General features: G+C 40.3%; 1 protein-coding gene across 2 annotated transcripts in view; it reads left to right on the forward strand.

The window, feature by feature from the left end:
* Positions 1-8,840, forward strand: part of nup210 (nucleoporin 210) — a 32,773-nt gene extending 23,933 nt beyond the window's left edge. The window contains exons 33-40 of one of the 2 annotated variants that reach the window (XM_058642257.1): positions 386-522; positions 1,186-1,300; positions 1,920-2,066; positions 3,516-3,766; positions 3,856-4,060; positions 5,372-5,494; positions 5,904-5,984; positions 7,615-8,840. In XM_058642257.1, coding sequence (XP_058498240.1) covers positions 386-522; positions 1,186-1,300; positions 1,920-2,066; positions 3,516-3,766; positions 3,856-4,060; positions 5,372-5,494; positions 5,904-5,984; positions 7,615-7,718 — 1,163 coding nt within the window. In that variant the 3' untranslated portion in view covers positions 7,719-8,840. The remainder of the gene's footprint in view (positions 1-385; positions 523-1,185; positions 1,301-1,919; positions 2,067-3,515; positions 3,767-3,855; positions 4,061-5,371; positions 5,495-5,903; positions 5,985-7,614) is intronic. The other variant, XM_058642258.1, reaches the window with a different exon arrangement.
* Positions 8,841-20,535: the final 11,695 nt, after the last annotated feature.

A 20,535-nucleotide genomic window follows, 5' to 3' on the forward strand; every position in this document is an offset into this window, starting at 1 on the left:
TGAACATGCGTATAATATGAACAATTATTTCAAACACATATGCACAGAGAGGCTCGCAGCCGATACTTGAGATGGAGATCAGGGCACATTAAATATTTCTAACTAATTGCAATGATTAATGCTGTAACATAACAATTTTAAGCAGAGAAGGAACAAACAAAACCTGTAGTTATGTATGATCTATTGTGTTCTTGTATATCTGCATTTCTCTGGGTCTGCTTTTCTTTAGGGATAAAACACCTTCTAATCTCAAGTACAATAGAGTTGTCGTGCTTTACTTGGCAGAGGGGAGTCCTGTGGGATGTTTTTGTAGAGAGTACTCTTCTTTTAATCTTTTCCTTTTTTTTTTCCCCTAAGCTAGACATAATCTTTTCTTTCTCTGCAGGTGTTCATGGGACATGGAGCTCCTCAGCTAATGGCATTCTTCAGGTGGATCCTAAAAGTGGCGCCGCCGTGGCCAGAGACTCTGGGACAGTCACGGTTTACTATGAAATACCTGGTGTTTTGAAAACCTACAGAGAGGTATGTCCTCTGTAGATAATGACTGCCGCCTTACCAAGTGTGATAAAGCATGCTGTATCCCTGTATGTATATTTCTTTCTTTCTTTTCTTTTACTCACGGGTTTGATGAATGAGCTCCAAGAAGCCTGAGCTCTGAGTTCTGTAATTATCCATGCAGCACCATCTCTCTGCTTTCTCTATTTCCACGCACGACATCTCAATTCTCCAGAGTCTAATCTTCTCTCCCACTGCATCAATCCTCCAGCAATTCATCATAACGAGAATCAAAGTACAACAGGTGTACATTGTGTTCATCATCACCTTTCAGTTACATATTTCTGTCTTAACGTGTGCATAACATTACCGTTACTGTGATTCTCATCCTTGGTGGTACGAGCAGTGGAGAGTCACTGCACTTTGTCCAGTTTCCTCTCCTCCTCCTCCCCCCGAGTGAGAATTGATGAGATTTGCCGATCAGTGTGAAAGAAGACGACCAATAGACGTGGCACTAATGGCGTTATAAACACTCGACTGTCTTTTAATGAGTTTGTTTCACTGACAGTTTGTGATTGATGTAACCAATTAGTTATGGATGCAAATGGTAATGCATTTATAATAAGCACACACCTAAATTATGTTTTGCATTATGATTTATTTATTTTCCGTCACTGTACGGTTTTGCAGGTGACGGTGGGCGTGGCTACAAGAACGACGGCTATGGCACAGCCCGCGCCGGTCAGAACCGGCAAGGAGGCAAAGGTCCTACTCACCACAAGAGAAAGAGGAACCAACCTTATTGGTACTAAACTGAATAAGTCATCAGTGCACTGTAATTAAAGGGATAGGTCAGCATTTTTTAGGGGGTTTTCACGTGCAGTGTCTTTTTTAGTCAAATGTATTATCACAAGTGAGAGTGAGACCGTTGTTATGGCCATGTTTGCATCACACTATGATGAAATAGATCTAAAATTTAGGGAGGGCCTTTTCATATTTTGGCCAAAGAAGTGGGTCAAACTGTTCTTTTGTCTACTTTAGAATAAGCTTTGAACCTCCCATCATCCAGACAATCTGAAGAAAAATACTAAAAAATAAAGCTCTACTAAGCAGCATATTAGTTTAGACTGCCACACCTCTTAAGATCACTAACAAACACCTCACTCAATCTGTATAAATGCAAGTTTAAAATTGTGTTCCCATGACTTGTTTCCAGTCTATCCATCAACTGGCTTGTCTTTTCTTTAATCAAGTATATATTTCCATTAATGTCAATTTATTTCTGCTTTAAAAACTCATGAATAATAAACAAGTCGATGTCAGTCATTATTAATATTCATTACACCGTTTGTGTTTAATTACAAACGTGAGTAATGAAGCACAGATGTGTTGTGGGTCTAATGCCAGCACGTTGTGCCCTGCAGGAACCTGTTCGTCTGCTCAGATTGAAGCCATTCCTCAACTACAGCCAGAGACTTCAGTCAGCTGCCAACTCAGCTTCACCAGTGATGCCATTGACTTCCCTGTCAGCGATGTCTTTAAAACTCAAATCAGCTTTGACACCAGCATAGGTAAGACTATATAACTCATTCCCAATGGTTAGAAATTTTGAAATCAGGGTTTAAACTGGTTTGTGACCAGTCGGAATGTATTTATCGGTTTTCACTGTCAGGTCAAATTACTTAGCAGTGCACGCCAGGTTTAATGGCTTTGACCTCAATCTGCATTGGTGGCAACACAAGACGTGTTCTTTGTATTCCTCATTTTTTGTAGCAATGCAAGTTTCTGCATCATTGCTGGCACGTGACAATCTCCCGGATGTTAGCACAGCTGTTAGCCACATGTGTTTTTAGCAAACCTTACTTTTAACAATTTGGAATACTGTCCACTATTTTTTTTATTTTATCATTTGGATCTATTAAAAGATTGATTGACTGATATAAAAGATACAGAATAGTAACCACCATAATACTAGGGGTGGGAATCACTTGGTACCTCACGATATGATACATGGTCCACAATACCAATAATATCACGATACAATGATTGATGATCCTTGAAAATTTAAAAGTGCAGGATTTCTCTATTTATTCACAACATGGAGAAGAAAGTGCATAAAGTCTATGTTTTGAATGTGGATGGAGCATCTCTTAATGTAGCTTTCTATGCCCTTATCCCTTATAAACTACCTCTTCTTTGGCCAGGTAACTTCCGTCCAAATTTCCCTCATACATTTGAGCAGCGCCACTGTGAGGAGACATGAAGTAGCGACACCTGATGAGTTAAACTGGCAGGGACTGTTTACTTTAGAGTGCCTTGATTTATTGATTAAAATATCGATATTTGCCTTGCCTTACCGATTATCATATTGCACAAGGAGGGACAACGATGTATCACCAAAGTGATGTTTTGACCCACCAACACTTGACGTTGTCACTGAGATCCATGGTGGTGGAAAGCCCCCCTCATAAAAAGAGAGTTCATCCGGGTTCACAAAACCAATGTATATACACTAGTTTTAGTGTGAAATTTTTTTCTAAACTGTAAAAATAAAATGATTTTTAAACCTCAGCACAGAGTTCATATGCATGCTCATCACAGGGGGTGGGGAAATCCTGTTTGCATAGGCATAATCAATACCTGCATTGACCGTGGAATTAATTTAGGAGGGCCTATAAAAGGTGTCTGGGTGACATATTGAGCTGAGGAGACTTCCTAATGCTTGAAAGCACTGGTATAATTGTGTTTGGGGTTTGGGATTTCACTAAGTTGATGGCTTATCTCAAAGGGGGCAACTGCTGTGCGAGTACAAGGTTGTGACCACTCGGCTGAATCCCACTGAGATCCTGATGGGAGGGTGTCATTGAGAAACGATCCTCCCTGACAGATTAAGAGAACATACTTTTTTTTTTTTTAGTCCACCTTGACACTAGAATCCCATACATCCATTGTCCCAGACGCACACAACGATAATTCATGTTGAACGATTACCTTTGCCTCTGTCGTTTCTTCTCCCCCAGGCCTCTACACATGTTCCATGACCTTGCAGCCAATATCTGACCAACAGACCCGTGTGCTCAGCATGTCCATGACGAACCTGCTGGTGAAAACAGGCCTGGAGGGCTGTGATTTCTCTGGGGAACAAGTCAGTGCCAGGCTGCCTGTCGAGCCAGGGCTCTACTCTGACCAGACTGAGCTGCTGCTCTCAAACCTGCATCCGTCAGCTGAGCTCACAGTGTACGGCCACACTGCCACACTTTCCAACATGGAGGTCAGACAATAACACGGTTACCAAAAGAGAAGCTATGAACTGTTGATTTTTAAAGAGGAAAGTTTACATTCACTTTTTGCCATCTGCAGGTGGTGTCCACTTCTGCCAACATCGCTGTGCAAGAGAGGGAGCAACATACTGGTTTCCCCAGTTTTTCAAAGTACACCGTCAGTGCCGTGGACCCTCAGGCTGCCGTGTCCGCTGCCATATCCGTAAGCAGCACTTCCTCTGGCCAGAGTCTCCTCATCCCGGTCACTCTGATCCATGTAGCCGATTCCAGCGCTCCGTTGCAAGGTCAGATATTCTTTCATTGCATATGACAAATACATTTACTTCAGAAAATGCAGCCATTTTGTGTGTATTTAATGTGCAGCGTTAAAGGAAATGTGAATAAGGCTTTTTCACCCTTTTGAAAAAGTTGTTTGAGCAAAGTTGTAATCAAGGTCATTAATTTGCCATCCATGTTGCCCAATCCTACAGCAGTACATTTTAGATTTAATATTTGATAGACAGACAATTTAACATTTTTTGTATGCTACATCCTTCAACTTAAAATGGGCACTGTCAAGTAGAGGTAGGCCAATTAATCAGCCGTTATTTACTGTTTTTTTTTTAATCATTGCATTGGATAAATTATTATTATTATTATTATTATTATTATTATTATTATTATTATTAATCTATTAATCATTGCAAATGATGCATTGTTGTTCTCAGAAACTTGATAATTGTCATTACAGCTTTATTTTTTAATTTATTTATTTTATATTCAACTTTTTGATGATCTGTTTCTTGTATTTAATGTTTAGTTTGTACATTATTTTGTTGAAAATACCGCTGTGCAGACATAAAATGTAGATTGGAGGTACGTACTATTAATGTTGTTCAATAACTAGCAATTGTCTGTATTGTCGTCATTAAACAGTTATACTTCATCAGGTGGAGGGATAAAAGAAAGAGAAAGAAAGAAAGATCATCTAAACATATGGGCCACAGCATTCAGCCACAGGAATATCAGACGTGACTGAGGGAGCGTTTGTGTGTATACAGCAGCAGTGCAGGAGTGGGTGGGCTCAGGAGATATTTATCCCATCAAACTCCTGAAAGGCCAGGCTTTTCTTAAGCAGTAGAATTGACTTCTGAAACTTTTTCGTGGTCACCTCTTGGTGTTAAGGTCAAACTCCAGCGTCTTTACAGTCATGTCACTTTACCAGCACAGTGACGCTGAAATGTCAGATCTAAGCAGCGCTTGAGTCTTGTGCAGCTGACAGTAACGTAATCAGCTCTGTGTGAACTTATTTGGTTTAAATGTAAGAAGACATTTGTTCATATTTCAAAGTTACACACTCATTTTCCCCATGGATTACCACAGCCATTGTAATTTTTGCACCAGGGAAGACTGCAGCTGAACAAGCGAAGCTTTTTATTCAATAATCTGAATGTCTGCCATCTGTATGAACCATCATTCCATCCCGATTTCAGTGGAACCGTAACACTCCTCATTATCCCACCGTGCCATAGCTCATGTGTGTTAGGGTGTCGTATGTTCTGGGCAATTGGAAGAGGTTTTGACAGCCTGTTATCTCCTCTGCCGCTCTGTCTCAGCAGCTGCTCCTCCAGTTGTTAACAGGGAGGGAGACTACTCACTGCACAGCTTCATCAACAGCTACCAGATGATGTTCTTCACCCTGTTTGCTCTGCTGGCCGGCACAGCCATCATCGTCATCGGTGAGTCACGTCGTCTCTGTTCAACGTGCCATGCTTATTGGATTAAGTATAATAATATAATTAACAATAAGCACTGGTAAATGTAACTGTTTTCAGTCTCATCTTGGACTGAAAATGGAAGAAGGCTCTGTGGGTTTATTATTTATTATTTTGTAGTATTTTCTCCGCTCTTTATTTAAAAAGGAAGCATCAAAAAATAATGCATCTTATCTGTGTAGATGAAAGTGGGCACTTGCATCATCTCATCGCAGCACTGGGTCAGTTTGTGAAAGAGACTGTGACAGGTTTATTAAAAAATAGAAATGAAGCGCAGTCAAAACATGACAGGATCTGTTTGTGTCCGTACGCTGCAGTGGGAATTTGAAGCTCTCCACGGTTCTAAAGCTGTTTTATTTTTCCCTCTGTGCAGTTCTTCACTCAGTTTTCACTCCGAGGCAGCAAACGTATCACCCTGCTTTCATCCAGACGACGACACCGCCGTCCATCTCAGGTAGGACGCTGTCATACTGTAGCAACACTTTCCCCAACTCAGCTATTAAGTAAATAAAGACTAAAGCAAACTTTAGTCTTTATTTACTTAAACTAATAAAGAGAAGGTGTTATGAAGAGGTAATGACAGTTTCTCCTTCCTGGTCTGGAACTTTACCCGTTCTTACAGTTTCTCCCTCCTGGTCTGGAACTTTACCCGTTCTTACAGTTTCTCCTTCCTGGTCTGGAACGTTACCCGTTCTTAAACCTCTGCTCAATCACTCAAGCCATCTCTGAGGGCTGTTCTGCAAAACCATAGATGATAGAATAAGCTGGGATTTCCCCCTTGTATTAATTAAGCCCCAGGTTTCACAAAAGCAGTGGCACAGGTTGCCATGGAGATTAACTCTGTCTGTGCAGCCAGCCCTAGAATATAGACTAGGTTATAGTCAGGTTTAAATAATCCTGGCTGTTCAGTCAGCCATCGCTCTGATCACAAACTAAACCTGTTCCCTGTTATTTAAGACCCACTTTATTTATGAGATTAACTAACCTGCATTAAAATTAGGGGGGGGGGGGCTTTCAAAAACAGCTGGCCACAGTTTAGTTAAATAAAACTGAACATAAACACATGTACAGTACAGACTGTAAAACAGCCTATGTACAGTGAGAAAACAGAAACAACCCCTTTTCACAAACATTTCCATGGGCTTTAAATCTCCTCCTATAGGGAAACATAAAAATAATGCTTAATGTTGTCACGGTGTCCGACTTCCTTCCCGCTCGTCATCCGGCAATAGAACACAGGCATTCAGAGGAATCCCCGGGTCAAACACGCAGTGTGAGTAAAGATATAAACTATATACACGATATTATATTACCCTATATTAATGCAGGGTAAATACATATGGTTCATTCAACATTTCATGTTCAGAGCCACTTTTTAGGTACAATAAATTCCAGTCAATGATAATCATTTGAAATAAATGTGATTTAAATTTTGACCCAAATAATGATAATGATTTTTTTTCCATAATCGAGCAGCCCTATAATAAATATAATTATCTAATGATAACAATTGATACAAAAAAATTGACCAATGAATAGATAATAATAATAATAAACTGAAAGCTGTAAATGTTCATGTCTGAATTTTGACTTTATATAGCTGCATGTTCTAATCCTGGCTCGGCCTATGCGAAATGGTGACTGATGGACTGATCCGCTCACATCAAGCCTGCTTTTGTCTGGATTAATTAATTCTGTGTTTGTGAAACAGCTCTCTGAGTGATTGAAAATCTGTACGAAGATGTCAGGACGATTCCGAGAGGAACACAAGTGAGAAACGAGCCGAGCTTTGAAAACAGCGACTACAAAAGTAGCTGGAAGAAAGTCTCGTCATTCTGTGACGCACAAGTGACAGGCGGTGTCGACCACGTTTCCTCGCGCAGACTCGTTTGTTCTGCTTTGTAAATAACTGCACCACTGTGATGTACTGTTGTTTTTTTAATCTTGTAGTTTTTATCTGCAAAAACCTCTCCTGTAGTGTGTGGTGCAATCGTGATGATGATAAAGTGAATCTTTACTCTGCTGTAGCTGCTCTACTCACCCAGAGAATTATTATTATTAATGATATTTGGCTCCTTTTTCAGGTTTAGGCTCTCCAGCGGTGAATTCCTTCAACCACTCGATACCCAGGACTGACCCGAACAGCAGCCCGAGGTCTCGTCTTTACTCTCCAGACTACAAGACCTGATGAAGCCCCTTTTGTTCAGTCTGGTCTCTATTCTTCAGAAGCAGAGAATGACAGTTAAAGCCAGTTCATGTTCACTGAATGTGCCTCTGTCACTGTGGACAAATGCCGCGGCATGTGACTGCAAAACTGTCGCCTCCATTGTCTGCCTGTTTTTTCAGAATAGAAGATCATTCAAGAATTATTATAGCGCTGTTTTTTTTTTTGTGTGTACTTAGTGTTTTGTTTTATAAAAAAAAACAAAAAAAACGAATCACTTGTTTGTGCTTTAAAAAAAAAAAAAGCTTGTGTTTTTGTTTGTTTGACATTGGTTTGTGTACGGTTGAACATATTTGATGTGAGATGTAATAACTCAGGATGTAACCACAGCCTTTTATGACAGAAAAACGACTTGATAATGTTCTTTTGAACAGAAACCGTCCTTTGTTATGTTGCCTAGCTTTGTCATTTTGTGAAAATGTCTGCCACTGAAACACCGTCCTCATAAGTGATGAACCCTTCAAATGTGCATAATCCTGACTATGATCTGTTCTGGGCATTTATTTTGTTTTGGATGGAATCTAACCTCCTTGCGATGATTTAAATGTACTGAGTTTTTGAGCCACAACACATGCAGCTCTTATCTATTTCATCAATGTGAAACGGTTGAGGAATGTGAAGCGTCGTTGAGTTTTTAATCCCAGTGTTGCTCCATTTTGCGAAAAGCAATCACAATGTGACCTGATCTCTGATCCACTTCTCAGTTGTTGTTTTTTTCTTCTTCTCTCACCTGCCCACGTGTCCACAAAGAGATTACTGTAGCACTGCTGAGTTTCTGGGGCATAAGAGCGTGACTTAGTTTTAAATTAGGTGTTTCTGTATCGGAAAGAAAAACATTGGCGATGAATGGTATTTATGTTAGCCACTGAAATTCAGTTTTACTGACGGGAGTGCGTGCGTGTGTGTGTGTGTGTGTGTGTGTGTGTGTGTGTGTGACGATAACTGTTGCTTTTTCTTTGTTTGTCGTGCCTGACAATCGCAACCGGAAACGCTTTCAGCACATAATACTGACACGAATTTGTGTGTATATATGTTGTATATGTGTGCTTTTTCCTTTTGCTAATTAAAGTTTTTACTTTTCATGTTCATTTGTTCATGTATTGAATGTTTAACACTGTTGAATCGGTTTTCTGTGAATCATCGCTGGGAACTGTTAAATCAAAATGATTATTTTCATAATCGCTAATCTGTTGATTATTTTCTCGATGAATCGAGTAATCAGTTGGTCCTTAAAATGTCAGAGAATCTTGTGTGATTTCTTTATGTGGGGCAAAGAAACCAGAAAATATTCACATTTGAGAAGCTGAAACTTCTTGTTTTAACAATGGAAAAAAAACTTCAAAACAATTAATAATCAATTAATCAAGTAATTGTTTCAGCTCTAATTGCTAGCTTACTGGTAAACCACATATGCTAAATGTAAGCTAGCAGAAGCTAGCATACCATGGTGCTAGCTAGCACAAATGTGCAAAGACATAATGTGAAGAATGCTACAACGATGCAACAAAAATTGTATCCTTTTGCAACAATGTGTATTTATGACAAAACAAAATGTTTACATTTATGTTGGTATATGACTCATCCATCCATCTTCTACCGTTCTATACTCCACAGGAGGATCGCGGGGGGGTGCTGTGCCCATCTCAGCTGACGATAGGCGGGTCACACCCTGGACAGATGGACAGTCCATCGCAGGGCCGCATATAGAGAAAAACAACCATCCACTCTCACGGGGTATTAACCCTAACCCGCTCAATTTAGAGCGTCCAATTTACCTAATCCCTATGTGGCATGTTTTTGGACTGTGGGAGGAAGCTGAAGAACCCGAGGAAACCCACACACACAAACTCAAACTGTCAACTCCATGCAGAAAGGCCCTTGTTACATCCAGGCTTCTGACCCAGGTTGTCTTGCTGCAAAGGCAAGAGTGCTAACCACTACACCAATCAAACCAAACTTTCCATGGAAAGTTTCTGGCAAATTTCTGACCCTTTGAAACCCCAGTCCTCACTCTGAATAAAGCACAAACGTGTGTGTGTGTGTGTGTGTGTGCGTGCGGACATGCCCCCAGTGTCTCAGAGCAGAGAATGCTGCTGAATTTAACGTGATGTGAAACCTCATTTTTTTAAACACTTTTTTTAAATTCATTTAACTTTGATAAGGTGGTTACTGTAGTGAGTAATTTTCCTGTGGGGTGAAAAAGTCATAAGACTAAACATTCTCTTTAACGTATGTGTATTTGCTATCTATGTGTGTGCAACCTGTGGAAAAACAGGTTATAATTAGTTTAATTGTAATTTATGTAATTTGGGCACATTTTCTATGCATGACGCGTAAAAAGAATCAATCCATCATATATCAATTGTACTAATGTTCCAGGCAGCAATGCTCCTATTTATAGACCTTGTTTATTCTGAGTGCAGACACTGGCTGAACTCCCATGTTTCCAAATGCCAGTGAAAAACCCCACACTCTTGTGCATTACAGACAAAACCGAGAGGATAAAGGAGGGTGTCTTCTCTCGCTCTGCAGCTCCCTGCGGATGAGTAAAGGTCTGCGACCACTGATCAAATATCTCCCATCTGTCTGTGACTCTGCTCTGCGCTCCAGCGGTGGTTTCCAGTCACTCGGCTCATTTGTATGCCCTCAGCAGCTGCCCGGCGTGTCAGCAGCAGCTACACAACCTCAGGTAGGTGAGCAGACCAGAATGCACCAAACATCAGTTCAGGTGCACCTCAGGGCTGCAGCTGTCTGACTTACATGGATTTTCCTCAGTGCATTTGCATTAATCCTTCTTACAGCAGCTAAACTTAAGATATTTGTTTGTTTTTCTAAATTAAATCAAGGGATATTCATTTTCTGATATTGTGTTTTTTATATATTTATAACAGTTAGAATTATGTCTTTGAGATGACTCAGCACAAATGTGTCATTAACAGCTACATACGTTCATAAATGGTCTGAAACAACTATAACGGACTAATATCGAGTTTTTGATATTGGTATTAGACACAAAAAAGTGTCATCGTCCCATTCCTATTAAATATGAGCACTAAAACCAAATAACATTATTATCATGAAGGGAATTTGATCAGCAGCAGGCATCAAGACACTTGTAGACATTAAAAGTAAGACAGCGAGAATCCATTGAACTATGTTTCTTTCAATGAATGCACTTTGCAACTAAATCTAAGTCAAAGTCATTGTCTATTTTAATTTATTGTTTGTAATCTGTCTTTTTGAATTTATATTTATTACGACGCGTGTTGCTGACCTCTTGGCCAGGTCGCCCTCGAAAAAAAGAGATCTCGATCTCAACGGGACTTTAACTGGTTAAATATTACAAATAAAAAATAAAACGAGTACGAATATATACAAGACAAAACAGAAAACAGTTGCAGCAAGTAAAAATAAATTAATAAAATGAACAAATTAATCCAAAATAATAAGATAACTAGCCACATTAGGAGGCCTCTGTTTGTTGCTATCTGCAGTCTCACCATTAGATGTCACTAATTCTTACACACTGGACCTTACATATTTGTTTATTCTTATTTTTAACCCACCTATTTTTTCTAGACAATACACTGCAAAACTTAAAAAGAAAGGAAAGTGAGATTTATTAAAAAAGATGATGGTCCTGTTCCTGTTACCCTGTGCGGCACAGATCTGTGTCAAAGTTATGATTAACTTTATATTGCATATTTTTATTAAAAAACAAACGGGCGTAGCAATATTTGTACAGACGTCACAAAATAGACCGTTGTTCTTTTATTTTTGTTCATAAAAAGGAGCTAAGCGAACAAATGTAATGTAATGTAGTTTTTGCTCAGGTGTGTTTACGGAGTTGATGAAAATGAAAAATATTGTCTTTAGGTTGTGCTGAAAAAGTGAATAAATGCATCTTATAGTCTCTGTTTGAACACAGTATTGGGGAAAAAAAAAGCAACCTAAATACTCTGTGTTCTAAGGGTTAATACAATGTGGCATTTGTTTGGAAAACTATGTTAGAAAAAATACCTGCTTATGTTTTTGCACATGACTTAAGAATAGTCACAGGGGTCTGTGGAAGCAATATCCGTAAAACGCCATAAAAATCATGCACTATTGCGTAGAAAAGCGATCCAGAGTGGGGCACATCCATAATTTCATACATATAACAAGGCACAATCTTTGCATTATTCCCCACAAGCTCTGTATTTCTCAGGAGAGGTGTTAGGCAGACAGAACTCCAACTCATGCCAATGAGGTGTTTATGAGGAAAGGCAGGAAGACCAGCTGTGCATGGAGCTGAGGGTATGGGCCACCAACACAGGCTCGAGGGTATACTAAACATGTTGGCTGGCCGAGGGAAAAAAAAACAACAAAAAAAACAGTGAAAACACACTAGACCACACACTACCTGTTGTGTTGTGTGAAAGCAACCACACAAGCAGGCAGTTTTGATTTGTTGTCAGACTAGAAAGTGATGAAATCCACATGTGTGATTTATATCACTCCATCAGATGACATAAGGCATGTGTGTTGTTTTTTTTTTTTGTTGTTGTTGTTTTTTTTTAAACGTGACCGTGTGTGGCTCATTAAGGCGTTCATCCGTGTTAAGCTAAAATGACACTCAATTTATTCTCTTCATTACGGCCCACGGGGCAGCGTAAGCCCCAACCTGTCAGCCTGTCGAGCCCGAGAGCCATCACGGCTCGTCCCGGGCGAAGGGAAGCTGCCGCTGTTCCAGATGCTTTACTGCACTGTCAGTGGAGAGGATCAATGAGGAGGAGGGGAGGAGGGGGGAGGCCACTGAATGAGAAGTGACAAGAATGGTAAGGTGGCTCTCATGGGAGCTTCAGGTCTGTGGGGAAAGTCCATGCATGACGAAGGTCGGAGCTGTTTTAAGACTCTTAAAAGCCTCATTTATTTAAAATGTTTTTTTACAGCTGTCATGAATCCAACAAAAAGTAAATTCAGAGGTTTTTTTCCTCCAGCGTTTTCTGAGAAAAACCCCTCATTGATTGTGTGCGTCTGCTGACCAACACAGTTTCAATCTACATTTATTTTCCTGTTAAGTAAAATGAGCGTTAATGTTAATGGAACACAGAATTTAGGCTGCTTTTTTCCCCCATTACTGTGTCTTATATCCTCTTTTTCACCACAACCAATAGGCAATGTGATGAAATTATTGTTGTCATTTTCACCAACTATACAGTTCAAAGTTCGCTTGGTTCAACAAAGATAAAATAAAAGTGGCCTATTTTATGACTTCTGTACAAGTATCACTATTTTTTTTTAAATATGCGATATAAAATGAATCATAACTTCTACATAAGAAGACAAAAAAAATGCATCTTATAAAGCCTGAAGAACCTATAAACACTCACCCCCAGCATGTCTGTAAGGAGTTCTTGTCTCAAGATCAAACATGGCGTTACATGGCAGTCTTTGACCTTTGACCATCAAAATCTATTCATTTTTGAGGTGGATCCGCTGTAGACGTTGGTAAGATACTGTGACACAAAGCAAAAATAATAGTTCCGTAAGGTCAGAGTAATCTTTTTCCTTCAAAATGAAATCGGTTCCTCCTCGTGTCCAAATGAACGTTTCTATCAAATTTGAAGACATTTCCTCGTGGAACTTTTGAGATATTGTTCAAAAGATTGGGACGGACAGATGGAGAACCTGAAAACATCATTTTTCCAGCCACGGGCTGTTACCATGAAAATAACAAGTCAATGCAAACCTGATCAAGCTGCTTCTGTATTCCTGCTGTTGTGATGTTTTGCCGAGGATCCACGGAGGAAACCCCCTAACCTGTTTGGATTTGGAATTTATGACTTTAATTATATAGAACAGTATATAAATATCAGAGAATCGACTTTATTGCCAGCAGTCATCCCTCCTGTGTTTCGGTTCAGATCCATCACGTTGTATGTGCATGTGTATATGAGGTGCTCGTTGGCTCAGCAGAGACTATTTGGCATCCTCGGGGGGAAAAGATTTTCCACTCTGCTGGTTAAATGATTAAGGCCCTTCTTCCATCACAGCTGGCAAATGTTTTTGCAGGCGCTTCTGAGTGGTTTTGCCTCAGTGCAAATATATATGAGATTTCACAGAGTAAATCTCTCCGGCTGGCATTCACACTGGCACCAGCGTCCGACTGGTCACCCAGAGAGACGCAAAGGACAGAGTCCAACAGCAGAACGACAAGCCGTATGATTTGATGTGGCTAATATCCTGTGGGTGCCGTCATACCTCATTCGCAGGTCACAAGTTCCGGGACTTTTAAAAGTTCCAAGTGTGTGTGTGTGTGTGTGTGCGTGCGTGTAGATGTGTATATTTGCTACCTCTTCAGGACTTTTTCTGTTATAATCTGGTCCTTACAGAGCCCAAGGCTGGGTCCTAATGAGGCAGAACCTCATTCTTGAGGAACTGGTTGAGTGTGGGGGTAAGATTTGTGTTGTGGTTAGGATAAATAATGATTTGTTTAGGCTATTGTACCAGTATGTTTTTGTGTGTGTGGCTGACCAAGAAAGTATAAACCATGGGGAGTGAGGGCATTTGGGGAAAGTGAGGACATTGTCTCATCCTCACATCTTTAAAGGGCTTTAAAGACCTGGTTTTAGGGTTAGGCATTTAGTTGTGATGGTTAAGGTTAGAATGAGGGGCTAAGATAATGCATTATGTCTGTGAGTGTCTTCACTAGGGTTAGTGCTGCACAAATGTGTGTGGTTTGCACATGTGTAATTGTGGATGAGAAAGTATGAAAATATCAGGGTTCAGAGGAATTTAAATGTATGCTGTGATTTTTGTGTGGTGTGTGTTTTTATATTATATATATATATATATATATATATATATATATATATATATATATATATATATATACACAATTTCTCTCTTATTTTTCTGTGACTCACTCACTAACTTCAGGCTGTCACCTTCAGGCTGACTTGTTGTGAAGGTATGCAGGTTGGTTAGTGACTCACAGGTCTGAATGAAACTATTGGTCACATTTGTTATAGCGTTGCGAGGTCTTTATACAGACACCAGCTTTCTTCTTGGCTGTAAGTCATCTTATTAGTGGCGATCATGACACGAAGAGGATTTCAACAAATAAGATAAGAAAGTGTTTCAGAAACAAATCACAGCCTCTAAGCTTTAATGCCTGTGTGCTGTGTATCCTTCTGGGTGGCATTGCGAGCTTCATGCAGCCCTGCTTGGCCTGCTGCCACGTGGATTAGGAAGCCACACTGAAAAAAAAATTAATGTACTCCATCTGTATGCCGTGTCCTGAGACTGCTCCCCGTTGTCTTTGGTTTGCTCCAGCTCTGCCTCCACATGAAAAACAAGTTATCTCAGATCATCCAAGTGCAGCCTCAGGTGGTGTACCGTGGCAGTAAAGCTCTCAATTTCATGGACAAGGGAGTTGGAAAACTGATCAAAAGGAAAATAAGTCTTGTGAGACAAGTAGATATGAAAATGATGGAGCATTTGTGAGTTTTTGACAACTAGTATATCTAAAGTGCGTTTCTAGCTTTCGACCGATCCCCAGATGCAGCTGGGAATAGCACAAATAACACAAGCTACCACTGCTCGGTGTCAGCGACTGTTTCAGCTTTAAATTTTCATCTCGAGTGCTACTTTGTATTCCTCTGTAACTCACGGCAGCCAAGCAACAAGGGACTGTGTTTTTGGTCTGTCCCATTCTTGAGAATAATAATCTGAAGAACGCCTCGAAGGAATGTCTTCATATGTGGTGCAAACATTCACTTGGATTTGATTTTTATTGGTCAGTGGTCAAATTACAAAACAATAATATTGTGAACAGGGGCTACACAGTCGGTGCAGTGGTTAGCACTCTTGCCTTTGCAGCAGGAAGTTCTCTCTGTGTGTGCATGGGTTTCCTCCAGGTTCTCTGGTTTCCTCCCACAGTCCAAAAACATGCAACTTTGGGGATTATTGATTTGGGGACACTCTAAATTGACTGTGAATGTGAGAGTGAATGGTTGTTTGACCTGTCCAGGGTGTACTCCACCTTTCGCCCTTTCACCAGTGCCCCACTGCGACCCTCACGTGGATGATAAAGCAGTAGAAGATGAGTGAGAGAGTATTGTTAACAGTAGCATTGTGAATGCAATATCTCTGGGGACACCTCCAGGAAATCCTTTCAGATTTAGAACAAAAGTCCACTCAAAAATGCCCTAAATAGTGGTGGAAGGTCAAGATCAGTGTCGCCTAACAAATCTAATTTTTACCTTGTGAATGTGCTATTTCTAACTGTCGCTCCAGGTAGAACTACTGGGTCCTGATGCTTCCGAGTTCATGAGGTGTACCTGCCTGAAACTAAAGTCCTTGAAGGGATAGTTTTTAAACTTTGTTTGTCTGAGGTATTGACGTAATCTCAGCACTGACTTCGCTGAGGGAGCCACGGTTTTCCTGTGAACCAGACTGCATTGCAAACACTCACTCTCAGTGAAAACGTGGCTGCCAGCAGGGACGGAATGGAAACGCGATTTTAGCCTCTTAACAAAAGGCTCAATTAATAAAAAATACACCCTTTCGTGCAGTTGGACTTAACTGAAATGTGTAAACTGCTCACTCTCTTGCACAAGTCAGTGATTTTACATCATGGCACACACGAGTTTTATTTCATTCCTCCAAACGAGGCAGCAGTAGACGAGCAGCTCCTGTGTCTTATAGGGATGTCCCGATACAACTTTTTCACCTCCGATATCAGCACGAATCATACATACTTTAGTATATTTTGTAGCATGGAATGTGAGAATAGGTTTGATCAAGTGATATTACTTAAACAGAGAGCAATAATCAGTAACAGTAGGTAAGAGAAAAACTGGACCATTTATTATTAACCAATGGTTAATAACATAAGAATATTTGATGTTTTGCCATGTTAATTTCTTACAGTCTATGGTTAATTTCATCAGGAGGAATGTACCAAGTGCTAATGGGGGTGTTTACAGAGCAAACGGAGGCTGTTGAAAGTCGACAGGTTGGTTTATGAATATGAATAATGTTGTTTTAGCAGCTCGCCTCAGGATGAGCTAGCGTGGTGCTAACGGCTAGCTCGCTGTGCAGCTTCGTAGCCTCTGATTTCAGAGGTTAAAGAAAAATGTTTAACCTCTGAAATAGCAGTAGCACACACACGCTGTTGTTGTGATCATGTGGGCTCTACATGCATCCAACACGCAGAGCCCACGTGATCACAATGGGTGCTGCTGGATAGAAGTGCTGGAACGTAATGGACTGTTGTAGTGGAGATTTTAGAGGCAGTCCGATACTCGTTTTTTATCATAAAGTTAACCAGGCAGAGACTTCATTAGGTGAGCCTTTTGTTAAGAGGCTAAAATCTGTTTTTCCATCGGTCTGGCAGCTGTGTTATCAGTGATCGTTCGATTCCCTGGGTGATTCATGGACATTGTAACATGTTCAGCAGTGCACTTTGGGAAGTCAGTGTTGACAATGTGTCAATACCTCACTCAACCATGCGTCAAAATGTCCAGTGCCATGATTAAAGGGGGGTGACATCCAGTGTAGGGACTGCTGGTTTTGTAGCTTCTCACTTGGGATTGTTAGTTTGTTTTTGTGTCTTTCTGTTGATAATATTTCATGCATTTGTTTGTTTAACGGTGTTGACCAGAGGCGGGGGACTCAAGTCACGTCACTAGATCCGAGTCTAACTTGAGTCGCAAATTTGAGGACTTGAGACTTGCTCGACCGACGTTGGTAAAAGACTCGACTCCACTTAGACTTGAGTAAAATGACTTGAAATGACTTGACTTATGGAATATTTATATTTTCTTAAATATTGAGGGGTGAGCTTTCCAATTTGCTGCCTTGTGTACAAATCTGGCAACCCACAAAGGAAGGTAAACTAGGAAATCAGTTGGTTGATGGTTTAATCTAATGCTAGTGAACATCTTGTTGGGTCAAAAGCTAGTTATGATAGGCGCATGGAATTAGCCGTTTTTTTATATTTATAGTTTATTAACAATTCAGTTGTATGAGACCATTAAGTAGTCCTTACATAGTATGAGTAATACAGTGTTTCTGTAATGGATAAAAACTTTTTTAAGCATATTTAAATGTGGAATATCTGGGAAATCATCTTCATCTTCTATATTCATACGTCTCGATTCCTGCAAGAATGACTTGCTTGAGACTTGCATTTGTGTGACTTACTCCCATCTCTGTTCTTGACATGTTGAACACCCCATAGGGCCATGGTTTTCCCCCTTCAGGGCTTCAGTTAAAAAAAAAGAAGAAAAAAAGATATAATTTCACTTCCACATTTGTAATCAAACAACAATTCCTATTTTATTACTTGTGAAATAATTTAAGGTCTTCATCTCAGAGTTGGGCAGATGGAAATGAAACGGTCACCAATCAAACTTAAGTGTCGGCCTCTTTACAGCACAGAGAAAGTGCCGCAGTTTGCTTTCTTACACCCCTGGGACTCGGCCTCCTGCTACACCTACAGATCCACTGAACGCTTAAGTCATTTTTGATTCCAGTGCTAGCTCACACTGCTCCCACCTATCATGATCAATTCACCAGAGGGGAGCTACAGCCGTCTGCTGGTGAAATGGCTCTACACAGACAGCATAGTAAACACGTTTGCCTCTGTGTTTACCAGACTGTGCAACAGTGTTGTTAGTGAAATATGTAATGTCATCAACGGTCGCTCTGAAGAGTTTCCCGCGCTGACTTATGGATCCTAATGCACTGAAGAATTGCTGAAAAAAAGAAAATATTAAATAAAACTCTCCACCTTGTTTTGCCTCAAGGAGATTATTAAAATTATTAATTGATTATGAAAATGGAAGGACTGCACCTGCAAGTGGGAGGTATTGGGAAACTTACTCAGCACAGTGTCATGTCACATTTAATAATTTTGTGTTTTAAAGCTGCAGTAAGCAGAAATTGTTATAATTATAGAGTATAATTCCCATGTTTGTTGCCTTCAGGCAGGCAGAGTAAGTTTGTGTAAAAACAACTGTTTTAAAGTCTTATTCTTCCTCTGTTTGGTCTAAGACATGATGCTGTGTACTTCATCTGAAAGGGCTCTGTCCAGCAAAACTATCAGACCTGACTGCGGGAGCATTTGTGTACAACAGCAGCAGGGCAGGCGTAGACATGAAGCATATAAGCCGTAAATAAAGGCTACAACCACAGTGCTAAACAGGCACAACAACAATCCGATCCAATTGTATTTGTAAAGCGCTTTAAAACAACCACAGTGGACCAAAGGGCTGTGTTTTTTTTCCCCTTCTCGGTTTCCCAATAAAAGACATAAACGCTCACACATGTGTAAAACAAATAAAATAAACCAAAAGACATAAAACATGGGAAACAATAACAGCCCAACATCTCAAACTGTGTCAAAAGTCATGGATAAGAGATGGATTTTAAAAACAGGACAAGGAAGAAGTCTGTCTGTAATGTGCCGAGGCTGATCATTCCACAGGAGCCGCAGCAGTGAAAACACGCTCTCCTCTGAGCTCCGGTTTAATCTCTGGCACACTGACTCAGGAGCAGCTGATCAGCTGACGTGAGAGAGCGGGAGGGTGTGTGAGGGTGTGTGAGGGTGTAGCAGCTCACAGAGGTGGGGCGGGGAAATGGAATTGTATGTTAAATGGTTTGTATGGGCAGCCATTGGAGTGAGGCTATAAATGAGGAAGCTGTGCTTGCATCAGAAATAAATACAGGACTGTGGACATCATGCTGTATATGAATACATCTGCTTATCGTCTTTGTATGTTGGGCAGTTTCTCACTCATTACTGTGTTCAATCATCAAATATCTGTGACTGAGGCAAAGAGAATATCTTCTCTTTTAATTTGGAAACATGGAGGTCACAATCGCCCCTCAATGGACATTTGGTAATTGGCTGTTGTCCAAAAGTAAGAACAGCATTGGGAAAGAAAGCATTTACTCTGGAGTCTAGACTGTCTGTGTTTTATGTAAGTGTGTTTTTATTTGGCTCATTATTTGTTGTCTTTTTTTAAATACTCTAACTGTATTGCTGCTATCTTGGCCAGGTCTCTCTTGTAAAAAGAGAGCTGAGATCTCAATGGGACTAAAGTCTTCCCCACAATAGAGTGACGGGTCACAAGTTTGTACGATATTGGACTTTTTACCGAGTGCTTGGGCCGATAACTGATACCAATATAACTGTACATCTTTTCTTTTGTCCAACATAATATTTCATACTTATGTCGCAGCAGATGTGTATATATTGTTATTGTGCAAGGAGGTAGTCATTAGTCGTATTGGTGGATGTGTTTACCGCTATCCGATAATACGTTTTCAAGCCAATATCTGCAGATATCTGATATCGTGCCAACAATATAGTGCATCGGTTAGAAAGTTGGTTGTGTCTGTGGTCTGTGCCAAAGCCTCACCCTTGGTAAATTGCTAAAAAATTTACCAAGGGTGTAATAAAAACACAAACCCTTATATGGACATCCTGGGGGCGTGTGCTTTTTTTTCATCTTCTTATGTGTTGTTGAGTCAAAGTTACTCAAAGTGAACTGAGGTTCGCCTAAAAACGTAGGTCTCGGTTCACTTCAAGCAGGGCATTGTGGGTGAACACAACCAAAGCATACGCACATGTAGAACGACAGCCGGGAGAAATGGTGGAGCCCATTGTTGCAGTGTATGTGTAGTTTGTTCACATCAGACAAAATAAAAAACCTAAGAGTGATAGAAAACAGAGTTGCTCTGCATTAACCAACACAAGTTTTCTTCTTCATTGTTTGCTTTGTCTTCT

The sequence above is a fragment of the Solea solea genome, chromosome 11 (assembly GCF_958295425.1).
Source record: "Solea solea chromosome 11, fSolSol10.1, whole genome shotgun sequence".
Taxonomy (NCBI): domain Eukaryota; kingdom Metazoa; phylum Chordata; class Actinopteri; order Pleuronectiformes; family Soleidae; genus Solea; species Solea solea.